Genomic DNA, 15,552 nt, shown 5'->3' with positions numbered 1-15,552 from the left:
CTCTTCCCTTTCCAGAACCCCGTTCTCCCCGCCCCGCACTTGCTTTCTTAGGGACCCAGGAGGCGGCCTTCTACCGAGTCAGACCCTTGGTCCCTCCACCTCAGCATTGTCTGCACAGGCTGGCAGCGGCTTCTCCAAGTCTGCAGGCAGGAGTCTCCCTCAGCCCGATCTTGGAGATGCTGCCAGGGAGGGGACTCGGAACCTTCTGCGTGCAAGTATGCAGGTGCTCTTCCCAGAGCGGCCCCGTCCGCTGAGGGGAATCTCGGACAGTGCCCGTTTTCCACCCGGGAAACGCAGCAGGGGTATGAGCGCCCCCCCCCCCCGCCGCCTTGTCCCAGGGGGGCTCCCATCCAAACCTCTTAGGACAGGAATCCTGTTTCCTTCCCCAAGAAGAACCCAGGAGTCCTAGCAAGCCCTCTTCAGGTAACCCTCGCAGATGAGGGCCAGCTCACTCCCGGATCAGCCCCGCCCCCCCAAGAAGAACCCAGGAGTCCTGGCTCCTCGCCCCCAACCTGCTCTGCCCTGAGCTACGCCTCCCCTCCTGGGAACCCAGGCGTCCGGGCTGCCTCTCTCGGCCTGTGGTGGTGGGTGAGCTCCCCCAAGCCTGGTGCCGCCAACCCCCTCCCCTTCCCGGGGAATCTTTGCCGAGGAGGGACCCCCGGGCTCCTTCTCCCGCCCCCCTTCCAAGTTCTCCCCTCTCGGAGGAGGGAGCGCGCGCCCCCCCCGTGGGTGCCTCTGGCCATCCAGGACCAGCCAGGCGGGGGAGGGCGAGTCTCTCCCTCTACCCCCTTCCACATCCACCCCCCCCCATGCAGGCTGGTCCTTGCTCCCTCCTCCCGCCGCGCGTGGCCACGCAGCCGCCCGCCCGCCCGCCGCTCTCCATCTGGCCGCCCTCGAAAGCCAAGGAGACGCGGAGGCGGCGGCGTGGAGGAGGACGTCGTGGGGGCCGCGGTGGTGGGCTTCACCTCCACCTCCCCCCCCCGCACACACACCCCGGTAGCGGCAAGTCGGGCCCCGTCTCAAGCGGTGGTGGATCTGGCGCCGGCCCCCAGTCCCAGCAGCCGAGGGGAAGCGGGGCCCGGGCTGGGGCGCGGGGGGGGGCGCATCCGTCCGCCTGCCTGCCGGGTTCTCCACCCCTCCTCCTCCTCCTCCTCCTCCTCGGGTGGAAATTTCCCTCCCCTCCGCCCCCCTCCCTCCCTCCCTCCCTCCCTCTGTATTGACTTCTCCTTTCTGGCCCATTGAGCCCGGCGGGGAGAGGGAGCGGGCTGAGCCGCGGCGCGCTGCATCTCCTCGGTCCACCTGACAAGAGCCCCGGCAGGAGCTAGGCGCAGGCAGGCAGGCAGCAGCCGGCGCGATGCAGGCGGAGGAGGGAGCCGCAGCAGCAGCAGCAGAGCGGGGGAAGGAGGGCTAGCGAGGGAGGAGGAGGAGGGAGGCGCTCCCCCGGCTGCTGCCCCTGGCCGGGAGGGCTGGGCAGGCACCTCGACGCCCCCCCCCCCGCTTCCCCGGAGGGCTCCCCCCGCCGGCCCCGGCTTCTCCGGACCTTGGCGCCCCCGCCCGAAGGGTCCTGCGCCTGGGTCCATCCAGGGGAGCCCAGCTCGGGCCCTGCGGCGGGCGGGGGCAGCAGGCGTGAGGCGGGGGGAGCCGCCACCCTCCCCACCCCCGGGGGCACCATGTTTGTCTCGGTCTGGTACGCCAAGAAAATGGGCCAGCGTTTCATTAGCAACGTCCGGAAGGCCAAGAAGCAAAGGCAGCTGCTCACGGTAGGGGGGGGGCGCCCTGCCACGGGGGGAGGGGGGCAGCCAGGGGGCCGACCGGCCGGGAGGAGCCTGCTCACCTCTGGGTCCGAGGGGTGAGAGGGAGGGAGGGGGGGGGCTCGGAAGGCCTTGGTACTGGAAGGGCCAGGATCCCTTGGGGGCCCAGATCCAGGGGCAAGGTGGCGCGATGGGGCTGAAGGGGTGGCTGGAGACGAATGGAATGGCGGGGGGGGGGGAGCTAGGACTCCTGGGTTCTCTGGAGGACTTGTGGGGGGGAGGAACGTGCCTGTGGGGAGGGGGCGACTTGGGATTCTCCTGGGGCTGGCTGGGTCGAAAGTGGGCAGGTGGGGGCTGGCAGCCAGTTCTCTGGGTTCTCCGGGAAGTGAATGGAGTCGGGGGGGGGGAGTGCGTGGGTGGGCTGGCTTGGGGGGCAGTAAACAGTCTGTGGCAGGGGCAATTGGGGGGGGGGGGCTGTGACCCTGACTCGCCAGCCATTCAGACTCTACAGCCCTGACCCCCAGCCTGGCCCCTGACCCATAGAGGGCCCCATATCCTTAATATCAGCTCTCTAACTAGACAAGCCAGATCAAAACACAACGACTGTGTGGGGTGGGTGGGGGGAGGCTTTGGTGAGCTTGGCAGAGCCAGAGAGCAAGACTTGGGCTGTGGGAGGGGGGCATGGATGGAGTCCTAGTTGGGGGGGATATATCCTTGGGGTTAGGGGGTGCTGGGGTGTTTAGAGATCACCAGGGCCTGGATAACTCACAGGGATCGCTGTGGGACTTTGGGGGTCAGTGGGGTGTGGGGCTGCCAGGGTTCTCCGAGGGGCTCATCTGGTCTGGAATTCTGTGTGTGATGAATTGTAAAATCAGATCTCTGCTAGGATCATTCACCGCTGCCAAACTCCCCAAACTGCAAAGCTGTGGGTTCGAGAAGATCACTAGGGTGGGATTTATTTATTTTTATTTTTTGCAGGGGTGGGGGAGATGTAGATCCAGATTTAAGGAGAACAGAAGGCCTGGAATGGGGGGGGGGTCATGGTATGTTTCTGGATGGCTGCCGATGGGGCTCCCGTGACTCCCGAGGAGCAAGATGGGCGAATTTGCCTTCTCCAAAGGAACCTCCAAGGTTGGATGTCTTGGGTGGCGGCGGGGGGGGGCGGTTCTTTGGCTTGACTGTCAGTGGGGGAGCATCCGAGGGGCATCAGGCGGGGTCCAAATGGCCTCTTCGCAACCTGTGAATGAAGCGCCGTTTCTGGGGGGAGGGGGGGTTGAGTGCGTCAGCTTTGTAGACAGATGGCGTCAACGTGTGCATTTTCCTGAGTTATGAATGAGAGAGGGAAAGGCCTCCGTGGCCTGGATGCCTAAACAGTTGAAATAAATAAATTGGGATGTGGGCGGGCGGGGGGGGAGAAAAGGAACTCTTCTCCTTGTCAGCTTTATAAGATGGTCGTTGCCACATTGAGCAGGTGCTGGAAAACTGAATCCCGTCTCCTGTGTGTGTTTGCTGCTGCCAGAACCCCGCCGGTTGCGCAGGAAGGGTAGCAGCTCCCTGACCCTTCTCTGCCCCCCTTGCCCCCCCCATGAATGAGGAGTGCTCAGTGGCCCTCCCTGCTTCGGCTGCTGCACAGACTGCAGTGCACCCCTCTCCCCCCCCCCGCTGCCGTGGGCCCTTCTGGATCTCTCGGTGCCAGACAGCCAGCTCTGGAGCCCAGACGAGGGGGCCATTTAGAAGATTAAAGGCCCCCCCTCCCCCTTGGCAGCCCAACCTGGGATTGCTGCATTGCCTGGCTGGAGTCAGGGCAGAGGGAAAGGCAGCTGGGGGGGGACCCTCCTCCTTCCAGGGGGCCCTTGGCCTGCAGGGGTAGAGGGGGAGTGTAGCCCCAGTCCCAGGCCCTCCCCCGGAGAGCCCCCCCCCCAAGAGCAAAGGCCTGACTCCCCAGGTGCTTCTGTGCTCTGTCTTTGGCTGGCCAACTCCCAGCGTCCCCCCTGCCCCACCCCAGTCACATGGGGGGACCCATGCCTCAGTCCTCCCCCCCCCCCCGCCGCCCCCCACCCACAAATGCTACTTTATGTCCAGGGAAACACATGGAGACACTTTCCAAGAGGTGACGCCGGGGTCTGAGGCTGCGTTCCCTGCCTGGTGTTCCTCAGCCTGGATTTGGGCTGGCTGGGGGTGGGGGGATTATTCTTCCCCCTCAAACATTCCCTGCACTTTGTGGCTTGGCAGGTGCAAAAGGTTCCAGTCTAGGCCAAGGATTCCCAGCCTTGGTCCCGCCGTTGTTGTTGGACTACAATCCCCATCATCCCCAGCCACAGTGGATTGGAGAGTAGAGCTGGTCTTGTGGCAGCCAGCAGGACTTGCCCCCTGAGCTAAGCAGGGTCCATCTTTGTTGCATATGAATGGGAGACTAGAAGTGTGAGCAGCACTGGAAGAGATTCCCCTCAGGGGATGGAGCCGCTCTGGGAAGAGCATCTAGGTTCCAAGTTCCCTCCCTGGCAGCATCTCCAAGATAGGGCTGAGAGAGACTCCTGCCTGCAAGCTTGGAGAAGCCGCTGCCCGTCTGTGCAGACAATCCTGAGCTAGATGGACCCAGGGTCTGACTCAGTATATGGCAGCTTCCTAGGTTCCTGTGTTCCTATGATGATGGGAGCTGTAGTCAAGATCTGGGGAGGGAGCCCCCATTGGGCACTCTGACATGCGAGCTTCCTATCTGGGTGCATTGCGGGGGGGGGGGGGCGGTCATAGAGAAACCGCTGTGTGAACCTTTTCCCAGCTGCAGCCCAGACCCAGGTTGGCCACCTCCATGAGAACTAGAGCCTTAGTGCCGGGCTGAAAGTGGCTTTTAGGGAGAGCCCTTTTCTCTCGCTTCCACGCAGCTGCCTCTCTGGGTTGGAGGCAGCCGTTTCAATGCAGCTGCCAGTGGAGTGGGCGGGCGGTTGGGGGCACAGCCAGAGAGAGGCCTAGCGGTGCATGCATATATATATATATAAATGAAACTTGTCGTGTCTTGGAAACAGAACAAGGCAACCTCATTAGCCGCGGTAAATAATTCATGCCAAGCCCTCCGTTGGTAGCGGAGTGAATTTACTGCCTGCCTGCCTCCTCCCCCCCATGTTCTCATCTTGGAAGGAAAAGTGGGTTGCTGGTGCGGAGCCTTTTAAAAATACATCCCCAGGAGAAGGTGTGGGGGGCGGTGTGTGTGGGGGGGGGAGGCTTTCCGGTCGGCCTTGTGAGGGAGCTGGGAACGGAGGCTCTCCAGGGCTTCCCGCTCTGACCTTGCCGGCTGGCCTGGTGATGTAAGGCTGCACAATCTGGGCCCTAGGAACTCGCCCTGGTCACGGGAGCCACTGGGGCCCAGCCACCCCCCCGGTTTTCAAATGCCGGCCCTCAAACATGCAGCGTTGCAGTGGGGTGCTTCGGAGCATGTGCAGAGTGCATTTCCTGTCCTCATCTCAGACCTTCCTGCCCACCTTTGTGTGTTGCAGCTGAGACGATGGGCTGAGGGTAGAGCTGGTCTGGTGGGAGCAAGCATGACTTGTCGCCTTAGCTAAGCAGGGTCTGCCCTGGTTGCATTTGAATGGGAGACTAGAAGTATGAGCAGCACTGGAAGAGGTTCCCCTCAGGGGATGGAGCTGCTCTGGGAAGAGCAGACGGCTCCAAGTTCTCTCCCTGGCAGCAGGTCCAAGACAGGGCTAAGAGAGACTCCTGCCTGCATCCTTGGAGAAGCCGCTGCCAGCCTGGGTAGTCAGTACTGAGCTAGATGGACCAAGGCTCTTACCCAGTATATGGCAGCTTCCTATGTTCCTAGGGGAGGCCTCCTGGCGAGCAGGAGCCCCATTTTTTTGTTCCGAAACGAAGCATGGAGACGAAGGGTTGTGGGCAGGGTTCCCTGTAGCAGGGATTCCCAGATGTTGTTGGAGGCCGTTGCAGCTGGGGATTCTGGGAGTTGTAGTCAGCAACATCCAGGGATCCCTGTTGGAGGGAACACTGACTGCGGGGGGGCCTCTTGGCGTGGGATCTGGCCCCCTCGCTTCGGGGAGTGCAGCTTCTCCTGGTTCACAAGGGGGCTCCTTCCACTCCAGTCCTGCGCTTCGTACCCACCCAAGCGAGGTTGTTTCCTGGTCATGTGGCAGCAGGCGTGAATGGTCTCCTTTGCCAAGCAGAGCCTTCCCTGGTTTGCATTTGAATGGGAGACTCCATGTGGGCACTGTGAGATGGATGGGGCCGCTCTGGGAAGAGCCCCTGCGTGCTGAGAGAGACTCCTGCCTGTAACCTTGGAGAAGCCACCGCCAGGAAGCTAGATGGACTTCCTATGTCCTTTATTCCTGGGAGCAGAATTCAGGGGGCGGCCTTAATGCGGACCCCTCCCCTTTCCACAGCTGTGCTTCTGAGCTCTCCGTGTAATAGAATTGGAATGCACTGACAACTCCATGGACCCACTCAGTGAGCGTGCAGTAGAAAGCGTTGCATCCAAGGTTCTAGTTCTCACTGAGGAGCTCAGCCTGGGTTTGGGCTGTACCACTTCAGACTGCGGGTGGGGGCTCACATGGCCGAATGCGCCTCCATTAAAAGAGAAAAGCCTTGTGGACAGAAAGGTCGGGTTCCAGTGCAAAGGCATTCTTTTTTTAAATGGAGAAGCATTTTGTTGCGTGAGCCTCGGGCTCCTGTCTGAAGTTGCCCAGCTCAGATCCAGGATTGCCCCCTCAGGCCAAAGGGCTTGCCCTCTGGGCTGCCGGGTGTGTCTGCACATGAGCGCAGCAGGGATGTGCAAGGGTTCCGCAAGCCTGCACACAGAGCTTTGGGGCCCTGGGATCTTTCTCTCGGCGTCTTCTGTCCTGTCTCCTCCTCCTCCTCCTCCTCCTCCTCCTCCTCCTCCTCCTCCTCCTCCTCCTCCTCCTCGTGTGTAGCATTTGTACAGCACAGGCTGCGTGCATCACGTGACTTCTCGTGAGGTGGGTGTCACGCTTCTGCAAGGCTCCTTGTGCCCTCTGGAACGGTGTGCCTGCGAAGCCTTTTGGCGGCGCTGGATTTGTGAATGGCAGGGGGTCTCTTGCGCTGCGGGGAGTGCCCCATGTGGTGTGTTTTGCCATGGCGGCGCATGTGCTGCTGGAGCGTGCATTGTTTGTGGTGTGCGGGTGTGGCACAGTGTGTTGTGGGCTACCTGGCAGCCTGGCGCCTCTGGACTGCTGTGAATAGGGGTGTCTGTGTGTGTGTGTTGCCTGGTTGTGGCTGTTTCGTGGGTGGTGTGTCTTGTGCTAGTGGTGGATGTGCATCATTGGGATGCATGTTGGGTGAGCCAAGCGCCTCTGAGCTTCCTGTCTGTGGCGTGCCTGCGTCTCCACACTCGTGCGCTGCGCTCCATCCCTGTTCTCTTCTGCACGGAAAAAAACCCGTCCCTACTGATCATTGGACGCAGCAAAGAGCTCCTAGAAGTTCTCCTTGGCCTCCTTATTCAGAGGTTTCTGGAACAGTGAGTTCTGCCCCCAGGGCCAGATTCCACAACTGTGCAGTGCAACTGCAGGAGACACATCTCCCACAGTTGCACTGCAGAGATGTAGCCTCTGGCACTGGGGCCGGAACTCACTGTGTTGGGAATTGCAGCTTGCACAGATCCGTGCTGAGAAAACGCAGGCTGCCGGCTCCATTCACGTCAGCGCACATGAGCATAGCCTGCATGCTGCCTTGGGCACAGTTGAGCGCATGCACCACCTGGCCCCGCAGTTGTGCACAAAGGCTTCCTCTCGCTGCAAACGTGCACCGATATCCCGGCCACACGCCACCTCCTCTCTTGCACACACGCAGTTAGCAGGAAGGCTGTGAGACGCTCACAGAGGGAGAGAGATTCTCAAATGCCACCCGGCTGCAGGCGCGCATGGGGTGTGTGTGTGTGTGTGTGTGTGCGCTCCTCGCGCTTCCACAAACCTGCTCCCACACAGTCCCCTCCGCCTCCCGCCTCCCACACGCAGCTGCCAACCTGGCAGAACCCAGAGTAGGAACAGCCTTCCCCTTCCTTCCCTCACTACGGTGGTGACAGAGGCTGCTGGGGGGGCCCAAGCATCCTGGCCTCTCCTCTGCCCGGACCCACAGGGCTGCCCCCTTTTCTCCCCAGAGGAACCGAGGAGTCTGTTGCCCAAGTCCCCCTGAGTCAGGCATGCTTCCCCGTTCCTCATTAGAGACCCCTCCTCTTCTCCCAGAGATGGGGAAAGGACTCCGGCCAGAGCTGGTCCTCAAGCAGACCCTCTCCCCTCCCAACCACACCTCCCCCCCAACCCACTAGGCCTCACTCCCCTCTCGGGGCCCAAAATGAAATCCCCTGCCCTCTTTGCTGCTGCTGCTGCTGCAAAATTGGGTTTCTAGTTCTTACCCTTCTGGGAAGTGGAGGCTGAGAGCCAGGCTATCCGAGTTCCCTCAAGTGCAGCCTAATGAGTTTTGGAGCCTGGAGCGAGGAGGAGTTGGGCTCCAGGGCGGCCGCTGGGTCCTCTGAGCAGCGGGTGGGACCTGAAGTAGTTCAGATGGGGGGGGACATGCAGCAGCAGCAGCAGCAGCAGCAGCGGAGGGGCCTGGCAGGGGATAAAAGGGACGCTGGCGGATGGAAAGAGGTGAGAGGGGGAGCGAAGGAGATTCCTGGGCTGCCCCAAAGAGCTTGCTCGCCTCTTGGCCTGGGAGGGATGTGACTGGAGCAGTCGCTCCTCCCGGGTTCTCTTGCTTCCTCTCACCTCAGAGAAGAGCAGTGGGACCATGGCAAGCTGTGGCCACCCACCCACCCATCAATTTGCAGGGAACCGGGGGGGGGGCTTTGTAGGGGAGGGGGCTGGGGCTCAAGGGCAGAGCATTTGCTCTGCTTCCGCCCCTGAGCCTGAAACCTCGGAGAGATGCTGCCAGTCCGTGCAGACAACGCTATGCTAGATGGACCCCGGGTCTGACTCAGCAGCAGGCCCTTTCCTGTGCTCTGTTGCTTTTGGGAAGGGGGCAGGCGTTCGGCTGGAGAGGTGTGCGCCTCACCCCCCCCCCCCCCGCCACGGGTTCCTGGCTCTGGGCCTTCCTGGTCCAGGAGCATTTCGAAGAGGCTGTGAGATTAAAGTGGGCCAGGGAAGCCTGCTTGCAGCCAAGCGTGGCAGAGAGGACGGGCCGGGAGCCAGGAGCCGGAGCCAGCAGAGGGGCAAGCCGTCTTGGGCAGCGGGGGGGGGGGGAGGAAGAGCTGGGGCTGTGGACTGAAGGAGGCCGCGAGGAGGAGGCACCCCCTGCGAGGGGCAGGCCCCGGGGGACATCTTCTCTGGCCGAGGAGGGCTGTTTGCCTGATGCCCTCCACAGACAGATGGACGCTCCTTCCTCATTCGGCTGCGCTCTCACGTGGCTGCTCGCAGAGGGTGACTATTTCAGGCTTTCTGGAGCAGATGGGGACCCACAGGAGGAGCAGAATAAAAATACTCCATGGTGGGGAGGGCCGCATTCAACAGTCATCACCTCTCCCCCCCCCACACACACACATACCCCGCCACCATTTGCAAATGGCAGCTGTGGTCAGAGCAGGCCTGACCCCACGAGGAGGAGAGCTCAGGAGGCAAGCAGGCCTCCCTGCTGGAGGCAGAGGAAAGGTGAAGTGTGCCCTCGAGTCGGTGTGGACTTCTGGTGCCCACAGAGCCCTCTGGTTGTCTTTGGTAGAAGAATACAGGAGGGGTTGACCATTGCCTCCTCCCACGCAGTATGAGATGATGCCTTCCAGCATCTTCCTATATTGCTGCTGCCTGATAAAGGTGTTTCTGGAGTTAGAGTGCACCAGTATAGGCACCTTTCTGAATGCCAGGTGGATTTAGGCATATAAATGGCCAGCCACAAGCATGTGGGTCTCAGATTCCACCCCCCACCCCCGTTTTTGAAAACAGCAAGGTTCTAGCCATCATGGCCAAACAAACAAACAAAAAACCCCACCCCACAAGAAAGCAAAGTCTGCAATATTGTTTCAAGTGTTCTCAGCCTTTGGCCCCCGATATTTTGGACTCCAGCTCCCAGTATCCCCGGCCATTGGCTATTGTGGTTGGGGCTGATGGGGATTCAAGTTGGAGAACCTCTGGCTTATGCCTTTTGGAAGAGCCACAGATGTCCTGGGAAAGACCCAGGGTGGGGGGCTCACGGGCAAGTCCACAGCTGGCAGTGAATGCCTTCCCCGACCCCAATCTGCTAAGATGAGACCAGCGGTCTCCCTGCCATTCTGAATTTCCGATGTCAGGCAAGAGACACAGGCAGCCAGTTGTGTCACAACACTTGATTTTATTTATTTATTTATGGTGTGTATGTTTTCTTTTAATAAAAACGTTTCTTTGAATATGGAGGAGGGCCAAGCCTGGAAGAGCGAGAGGTGGTTGTTTGTGTGTGTGTGTGTGCGCGCATCCTATTGTCACTGAGCTCCCGGGATGAGGCGGGATATTTTCTCAAAACACAAGGCTGGGTTGCAGTTATTTCCCCTCCCAGATAAAAACTCTCAGCCCTATCGGAAGGTAGCCCTTCAGTCACAACCCCCACCATCGGCGCGCACACAAACACACACCCCAGACTTGGATGCATTTCCTGCTTCTATGCAACAGCGAAAGAGTTTTGCACAGACCTGGGCTGTGTTGACATTGGGGGACCGTTCCAAAGGGAACAGCTCCTCAACCCCCATTCCTTGAAAAAAAACCCGTCCTGTTTTAATAGCCCCCACCCCCAACACTGGGTACGGAGGTGTGCCTGACGGGAGGGCGCTGGTCCACCCCAGAGCATCCTGAATAGTGGTGATATCCACGTTGCCACGGTAACCTCCTCCCCCGCCGGCACTGATGCTGTTTCCATGGTGTTTCCGTGGTTACCGTTGTCGGCGGACAGTGGAGGTGGAGGGATAATTCTTCCGGAAATGAGAGAGAAAAGGGTTGGGCGTTTCTCCTGCGAGGCACTTTTTTTGGTGGGTGTTTAAACACCCCTGAACTGGGGGCAGAAATATCCTAGTATGAAGAGTCGTTGGCTGGCCTCCCCCTAGCCGTACAGTGCCCCCTCATGCCACTGTTTAGCATCATCGTTCAGCAATTGATGGGTTCCATCTTTGCCAGTTGTCTGGTGACCTCGGTTTCACCCTCCCGGAACATGCTTGCTGCCCTTCATTCATCCAGGCGTTCTCAACCTTGGGTCCCCAGAGGAGGTTGGACGACAACTCCCCTCATCCTAAGATGAAGGCTACTGTGGCTGGGATGATGGGAGTTGTCGTCCAACATCCTCTGCAGACCCAAGATTGAGAACCCCGGCATAGGGCTCCCTTTTCCTGCTGTTGTCCACACATTGAAATAAAATGTATTGGGCATGAAAGAACGAGGGGGCTGTTCTGAAGCAGGTCCAGCTGTCTGTTCAGGACTTTTTGGGGTGCTGCTTGTGGTAGCCAGCAGGACTTGTCCCCTTAGCTAAGCAGGGTCCGCCCTGGTTGCATAGGAATGGGAGACTAGAAGTGTGAGCACTTTAAGATATTCCCCTTAAGGGATGGAGCCGCTCTGGGAAGAGCAGAAGGTTCCAAGTTCCCTCCCTGGCAGCATCTCCAAGATAGGGCTGGGAGAGATTCCTGCCTGCAACCTTGGAGAAGCCACTGCCAGTCTGGGAAGACAACAGTGAGCTAGATGGACCGATGGCCTGACTCAGTATCTGGCAGCTTCCTATGTTCTCAGGATGCAAAGTTTTGCATGCTAGCAGAGCGGAAGAGTCTTTCTGAAAACCTGTTTCCTTTGAAGGCAGCCGCGCTTGGGGGCTGGGGCTGTCCTGTCTTAATGTTGTGGGCTCTTGCTGCTCCATGGCCGTGAGCAAGAGGAACAGTCCTCCGGGGGGATGCACACAGGCGCAGCCCCCTCGGAGGGGGCACGGGCTTTGCAGGAGCATGGCAGCTGCCCCTGGAAAACTGGCAAGGAGGCAGCTGGATTCCGTGCATGCTCTGATGTTCCCGGTGTGCAGCTGGCACCGTGAGCGGTGCAGCCATCTTTGGGGCGTGGTCTGAGAAGGGCAGCCGATCGTGTGCTCAGGGGTCACGAACCGGCTCGCCCAGAAGGGTTTCCACGAGGGAGCTCCCGAGGGTGTCGGAGGCCTCCTGGCCTCTCTTGCGCCACCTGAGGCCCCTTCCAGTCCAACGCCGTGAGGCTCTCGTTCGGGGAGATGCCGCCGCCTTGGGAACGGTCAGCCCCATCGTTTCTCTCTCTCTCTCTTTCCCTAGGCCAATTCCCCACCGGTGATCGTGAACACAGATACCTTAGAAGCACCAGCTTATGTGAGTCGCTGTATCTTCTCTGCCCTCCAGTTACTCATGGCTTCCGTTTCCCCTCTTCCTCCCTCCCTCTGCCTGCTTTCTCCACTGCTCAGCTGAGTATAGGGGTGGCCATCCTGGAGCTCTCCAGCTGGTGTTGGACTGCTGCTCCCATTATCCCTGCCCACCATAAGTTGCAGCTGGGGATGATGGCTGTTGTAGTCCAGCAACAGCGAGAGAGCCTCCACTTAGCCAGAGTCCCACCTTAGTGTCTTCTAGAACAGGGGTTCCCAATCTGCAGCACCCCAGGTGTTGCTGAACTACCACTCCCATCATCCCCAGCCACAATAAGATGTATCTGGGGAGGACGAGAGTTGTCGTTCAGCAACATCTGGGTTGGCAAACCCTGTTCTAGCATATCCCAGACCCTTGTTGTGGTTATATTTAGTATTGAAAGTGTTCTGTTTATATTAGTTTGTTGACCTCCTCCCAACAGCCCTGCTAGGTCGGTCACTGTTAGTAACCCCCCGTATCTAGTTACTTGTTTATGTTGACATCTTCCTCCAAGGAGCCCAGAGCAGTCTACATGGTTATCTTTAACTTCACCACAACCCTGCGAGGTAGGTTAGGCTGAGGGAGAAAAGATTGGCCCAGTGTCACCCAGTCAGATTCAAGGCTGAATGAGGAATTGATCTCAGGTCTCCCCAGCCCTAGTCTGGCACTCTAAGCTCCACGCCTTGCTGTGGAGGGCGAGAGAGAGAGTGTGTTGCCCGAGGCCACCTCCTGAGTTTGTGGCAGAGGCAAGATCTGAACCCAAGACTCACAGCTCAGCCGCTGTGCTGGGCTTTTGCAGCTGCAGTGGGCTCCAGATGTGCGCTTGCTTCCGCCTGGATGCCCTCCTTTCTCCAGGCTCCTAACTCAGCCCAGAGGAAAAGACGTCGGCATCCAAGTGAAAGCTGGAGATAATTCTGTGTTATCTCTGCAGATGGCAGTAGACAGACGTTTCAGATCCCCGCTGGGACCCGCAGGCAAATCACCGGCCCAGCTTCCTCCCCACCCTGCCTGCCCCCAGAATCGACTCCCACTTAGCCTGCCACGGGTCTCCTTCCTGGGACGCAGCATTGATTGACGCTCTCCCCCCCCCCCCCCCGCTCTTGTCTTTCTCCAGGTAAATGGAACAGAAGGCGAAATGGAGTACGAGGAGATAACTCTAGAACGGGTAATTCCTGGGACAGGAACGGAGGCTGGCCGGGGAGGAAGTCGCCCAAAGAGCCCTGGGGGGTGGGGTGGGGGGGTTCCCTGCTAGGCCCTTGTGCCAACTAAACTCTAGTTTTTGTGGGGTGGGTGGATGGGGAACGGCTCTCTCTTCCAGGGTAACTCCGGTTTGGGGTTCAGTATCGCTGGAGGCACCGACAACCCCCACGTTGGGGATGACCCCAGTATCTTCATCACAAAGATCATTCCTGGCGGGGCAGCGGCACAAGACGGAAGACTAAGGTACTGGTGGCTAGGGAGGGGTCGGATGCGGGGAGAAGCTGCCTGAGATATTCATTTGATAAGCAGGCGGGATGGGTGTATGGAACTCACTGCCACAAGGCGTGGTGAGGGTGGATTTCAAAGAGGATTGGGCAGATTAGTGGAGGAGGATGAGTCTGTCAGTGGCTACTAGCCACCTTAGCTCTAGAGAACCTCCATGTTCAGAGGCAGTGTAGCTCTGAATCCCAGGACTGTTGCCTTTGTCTCCTCAGAAGGTCCCAGGTTCACTCCCTGGCAGCATCTCCAGGTAGGGCAGGGAAAGACCCCTGCCTGAAACCTTGGAGAGCTGCTGCCCATCAGTGCAAGCCACTCTGAGCTAGGTGGACCAAGGGTCTGACTCAGTAGAAGGCAGCTTCCTGTGTGCCTATGTCGCTTGGCCCCTGCAGCCCGTCCCGGTGGCTGTGGAAGAGGTTGCTTGGCTCTGTCTTGCTCAGGACTGCTCGCCTTGCCTGGAAGCAGGACCTTGTCTGAGGCAGGGGTCCTGTTCAAGGGAAGGCTCAGAGCTGGGGTTGGGTGCATGTCCCATGCAGAGCCTGCCCCACCTGGCTCCCCATCCATCACGCACACGGCACAGCCTGAAGCTTGGAGAGTGGGTCTCAGGGTGTGAAGCTGGGGTTACCTTGCTGAGTTTTGGAATTGGGGCGCTCAGGCCTCCCCTCCCTCCCCCACACCAAAAGTCCCTTTGGATGAGACAAAGGCCTCTTTGAAGGTTGGCTTGGCTCCAGAAGAACTTGGTCTGTGTCCATAGGAAGAAAGCATAGGCAGCTGCTGTCCGTTGGGCCCCACCCTGGGTCCCATCCAGCTCAGGATGGGCTACGCCAGGGATTCTCAAGGTTGGGTCCCCAGATGTTACCAAAGGCCACTGGGGCTGGGGATTCTGGGAGTTGAAGTCCAATAACATCTGGGGACCCAACGCTGAGAATCCCTGGTCTATACACTGACTGGCAGCAACTCTCTTAGACAAGGATCCCCCCCCACCCCCCGTGCAAGCTTTCCCTGGAGATGCTGCCAGGGATTGAAGCTGGGGCCTTCTGCATGCCCAGCAGGAGCCCTACCACTAAGCTGGACTGCTGGAGCCCCTCCCCTTCCAACACCCACCCACCCTCTCCTCCTTTCCTCCCCCCCCCCCCGCAAACTTCCAGCAGGCTTGTCCCATGGATCTCCAAGCCTTAGGAACAGGAGCTTTCCCCTGCAAAGGCTTCTGGGATTTGTAGTTTGCTAGGGCTTTGGGGTTCTCAGGCTGCTGGCAAGAAGCTCGCGGAAGAGCTCATTCTTTCTGAGCAAATAATTCTTGGGGGAAAGCGCAGGGAGGGGCGGTGAACTCCATTCTGAGCGGAGATGGGTGGCGACCGCCCGTCTCTGGCTTTCGGCGCTCCGGGCATCACCTGCAGCCCCCCAAACACCCCTGCCCCCGTTGACGGCGCCTTCTCCCTCTCCGCTCCGCCTGCGGCTCAGGGTGAACGACAGCATCCTCTTTGTCAATGATGTGGACGTGCGGGAAGTGACGCATAGCACGGCCGTGGAGGCGCTGAAGGAGGCCGGCTCCATCGTGCGCCTTTACGTCATGCGCAGGAAGCCCCTCGCCGAGAAGGTGATGGAGATCAAGCTGATCAAAGGCCCCAAAGGTGAGGGGGCCTGGCCCCACCCCGCCAGAGAGACACCCCACACCAGTGGCGGAGAAGCAGCTGATAAAGGGAGAACCGTTTTGTCCCCCTCCCCGCCACCAGACCATCTCCCGGCCCCATCTGCTGGATGTGTGGAGAGGAAGGGGCCCCTCGGATGGTTTGGCTTTATAGGGGCCTGTCAGTGTTGCCATTTTCAGGCTGGCTTACAGGAGGAGCGAAAGACCCGAAATAAACACACAAAGATGATGGCCTTGGAGACAGGAGAGCAGTCAGAGCACAGCAGCAGGCCCCGGAGGAGTTGAAGGCAGGAGGCATCCAATGTCCCAGGGCAGCGGGAGGTCTTGGCCTGAGGCCCCAAAGACCCCCCAAGGCTGCCCCAGCTGAG

General features: G+C 59.7%; 1 protein-coding gene across 9 annotated transcripts in view; it reads left to right on the top strand.

The window, feature by feature from the left end:
- Nucleotides 1-15,552, top strand: part of DLG4 (discs large MAGUK scaffold protein 4) — a 122,382-nt gene that overhangs the window by 75,672 nt on the left and 31,158 nt on the right. For 5 of the 9 annotated variants that reach the window (XM_053261496.1, XM_053261491.1, XM_053261488.1 and 2 more), the window contains 4 exons: nucleotides 11,977-12,030; nucleotides 13,175-13,225; nucleotides 13,379-13,503; nucleotides 14,998-15,167. In XM_053261496.1, the coding sequence (XP_053117471.1) occupies nucleotides 11,977-12,030; nucleotides 13,175-13,225; nucleotides 13,379-13,503; nucleotides 14,998-15,167 (400 nt within the window). Of the gene's footprint in view, nucleotides 1-61; nucleotides 224-1,208; nucleotides 1,761-10,640; nucleotides 10,693-11,976; nucleotides 12,031-13,174; nucleotides 13,226-13,378; nucleotides 13,504-14,997; nucleotides 15,168-15,552 lie in introns of those variants that run through there. The other 4 variants (XM_053261495.1, XM_053261497.1, XM_053261492.1 and 1 more) reach the window with 4 other exon arrangements.

The sequence above is a fragment of the Hemicordylus capensis genome, chromosome 6 (genome assembly GCF_027244095.1).
Source record: "Hemicordylus capensis ecotype Gifberg chromosome 6, rHemCap1.1.pri, whole genome shotgun sequence".
NCBI lineage: Eukaryota > Metazoa > Chordata > Lepidosauria > Squamata > Cordylidae > Hemicordylus > Hemicordylus capensis.
Note: the sequence above shows the minus strand (reverse complement) of the source record. Positions and strands in the feature narration are given on the sequence as shown.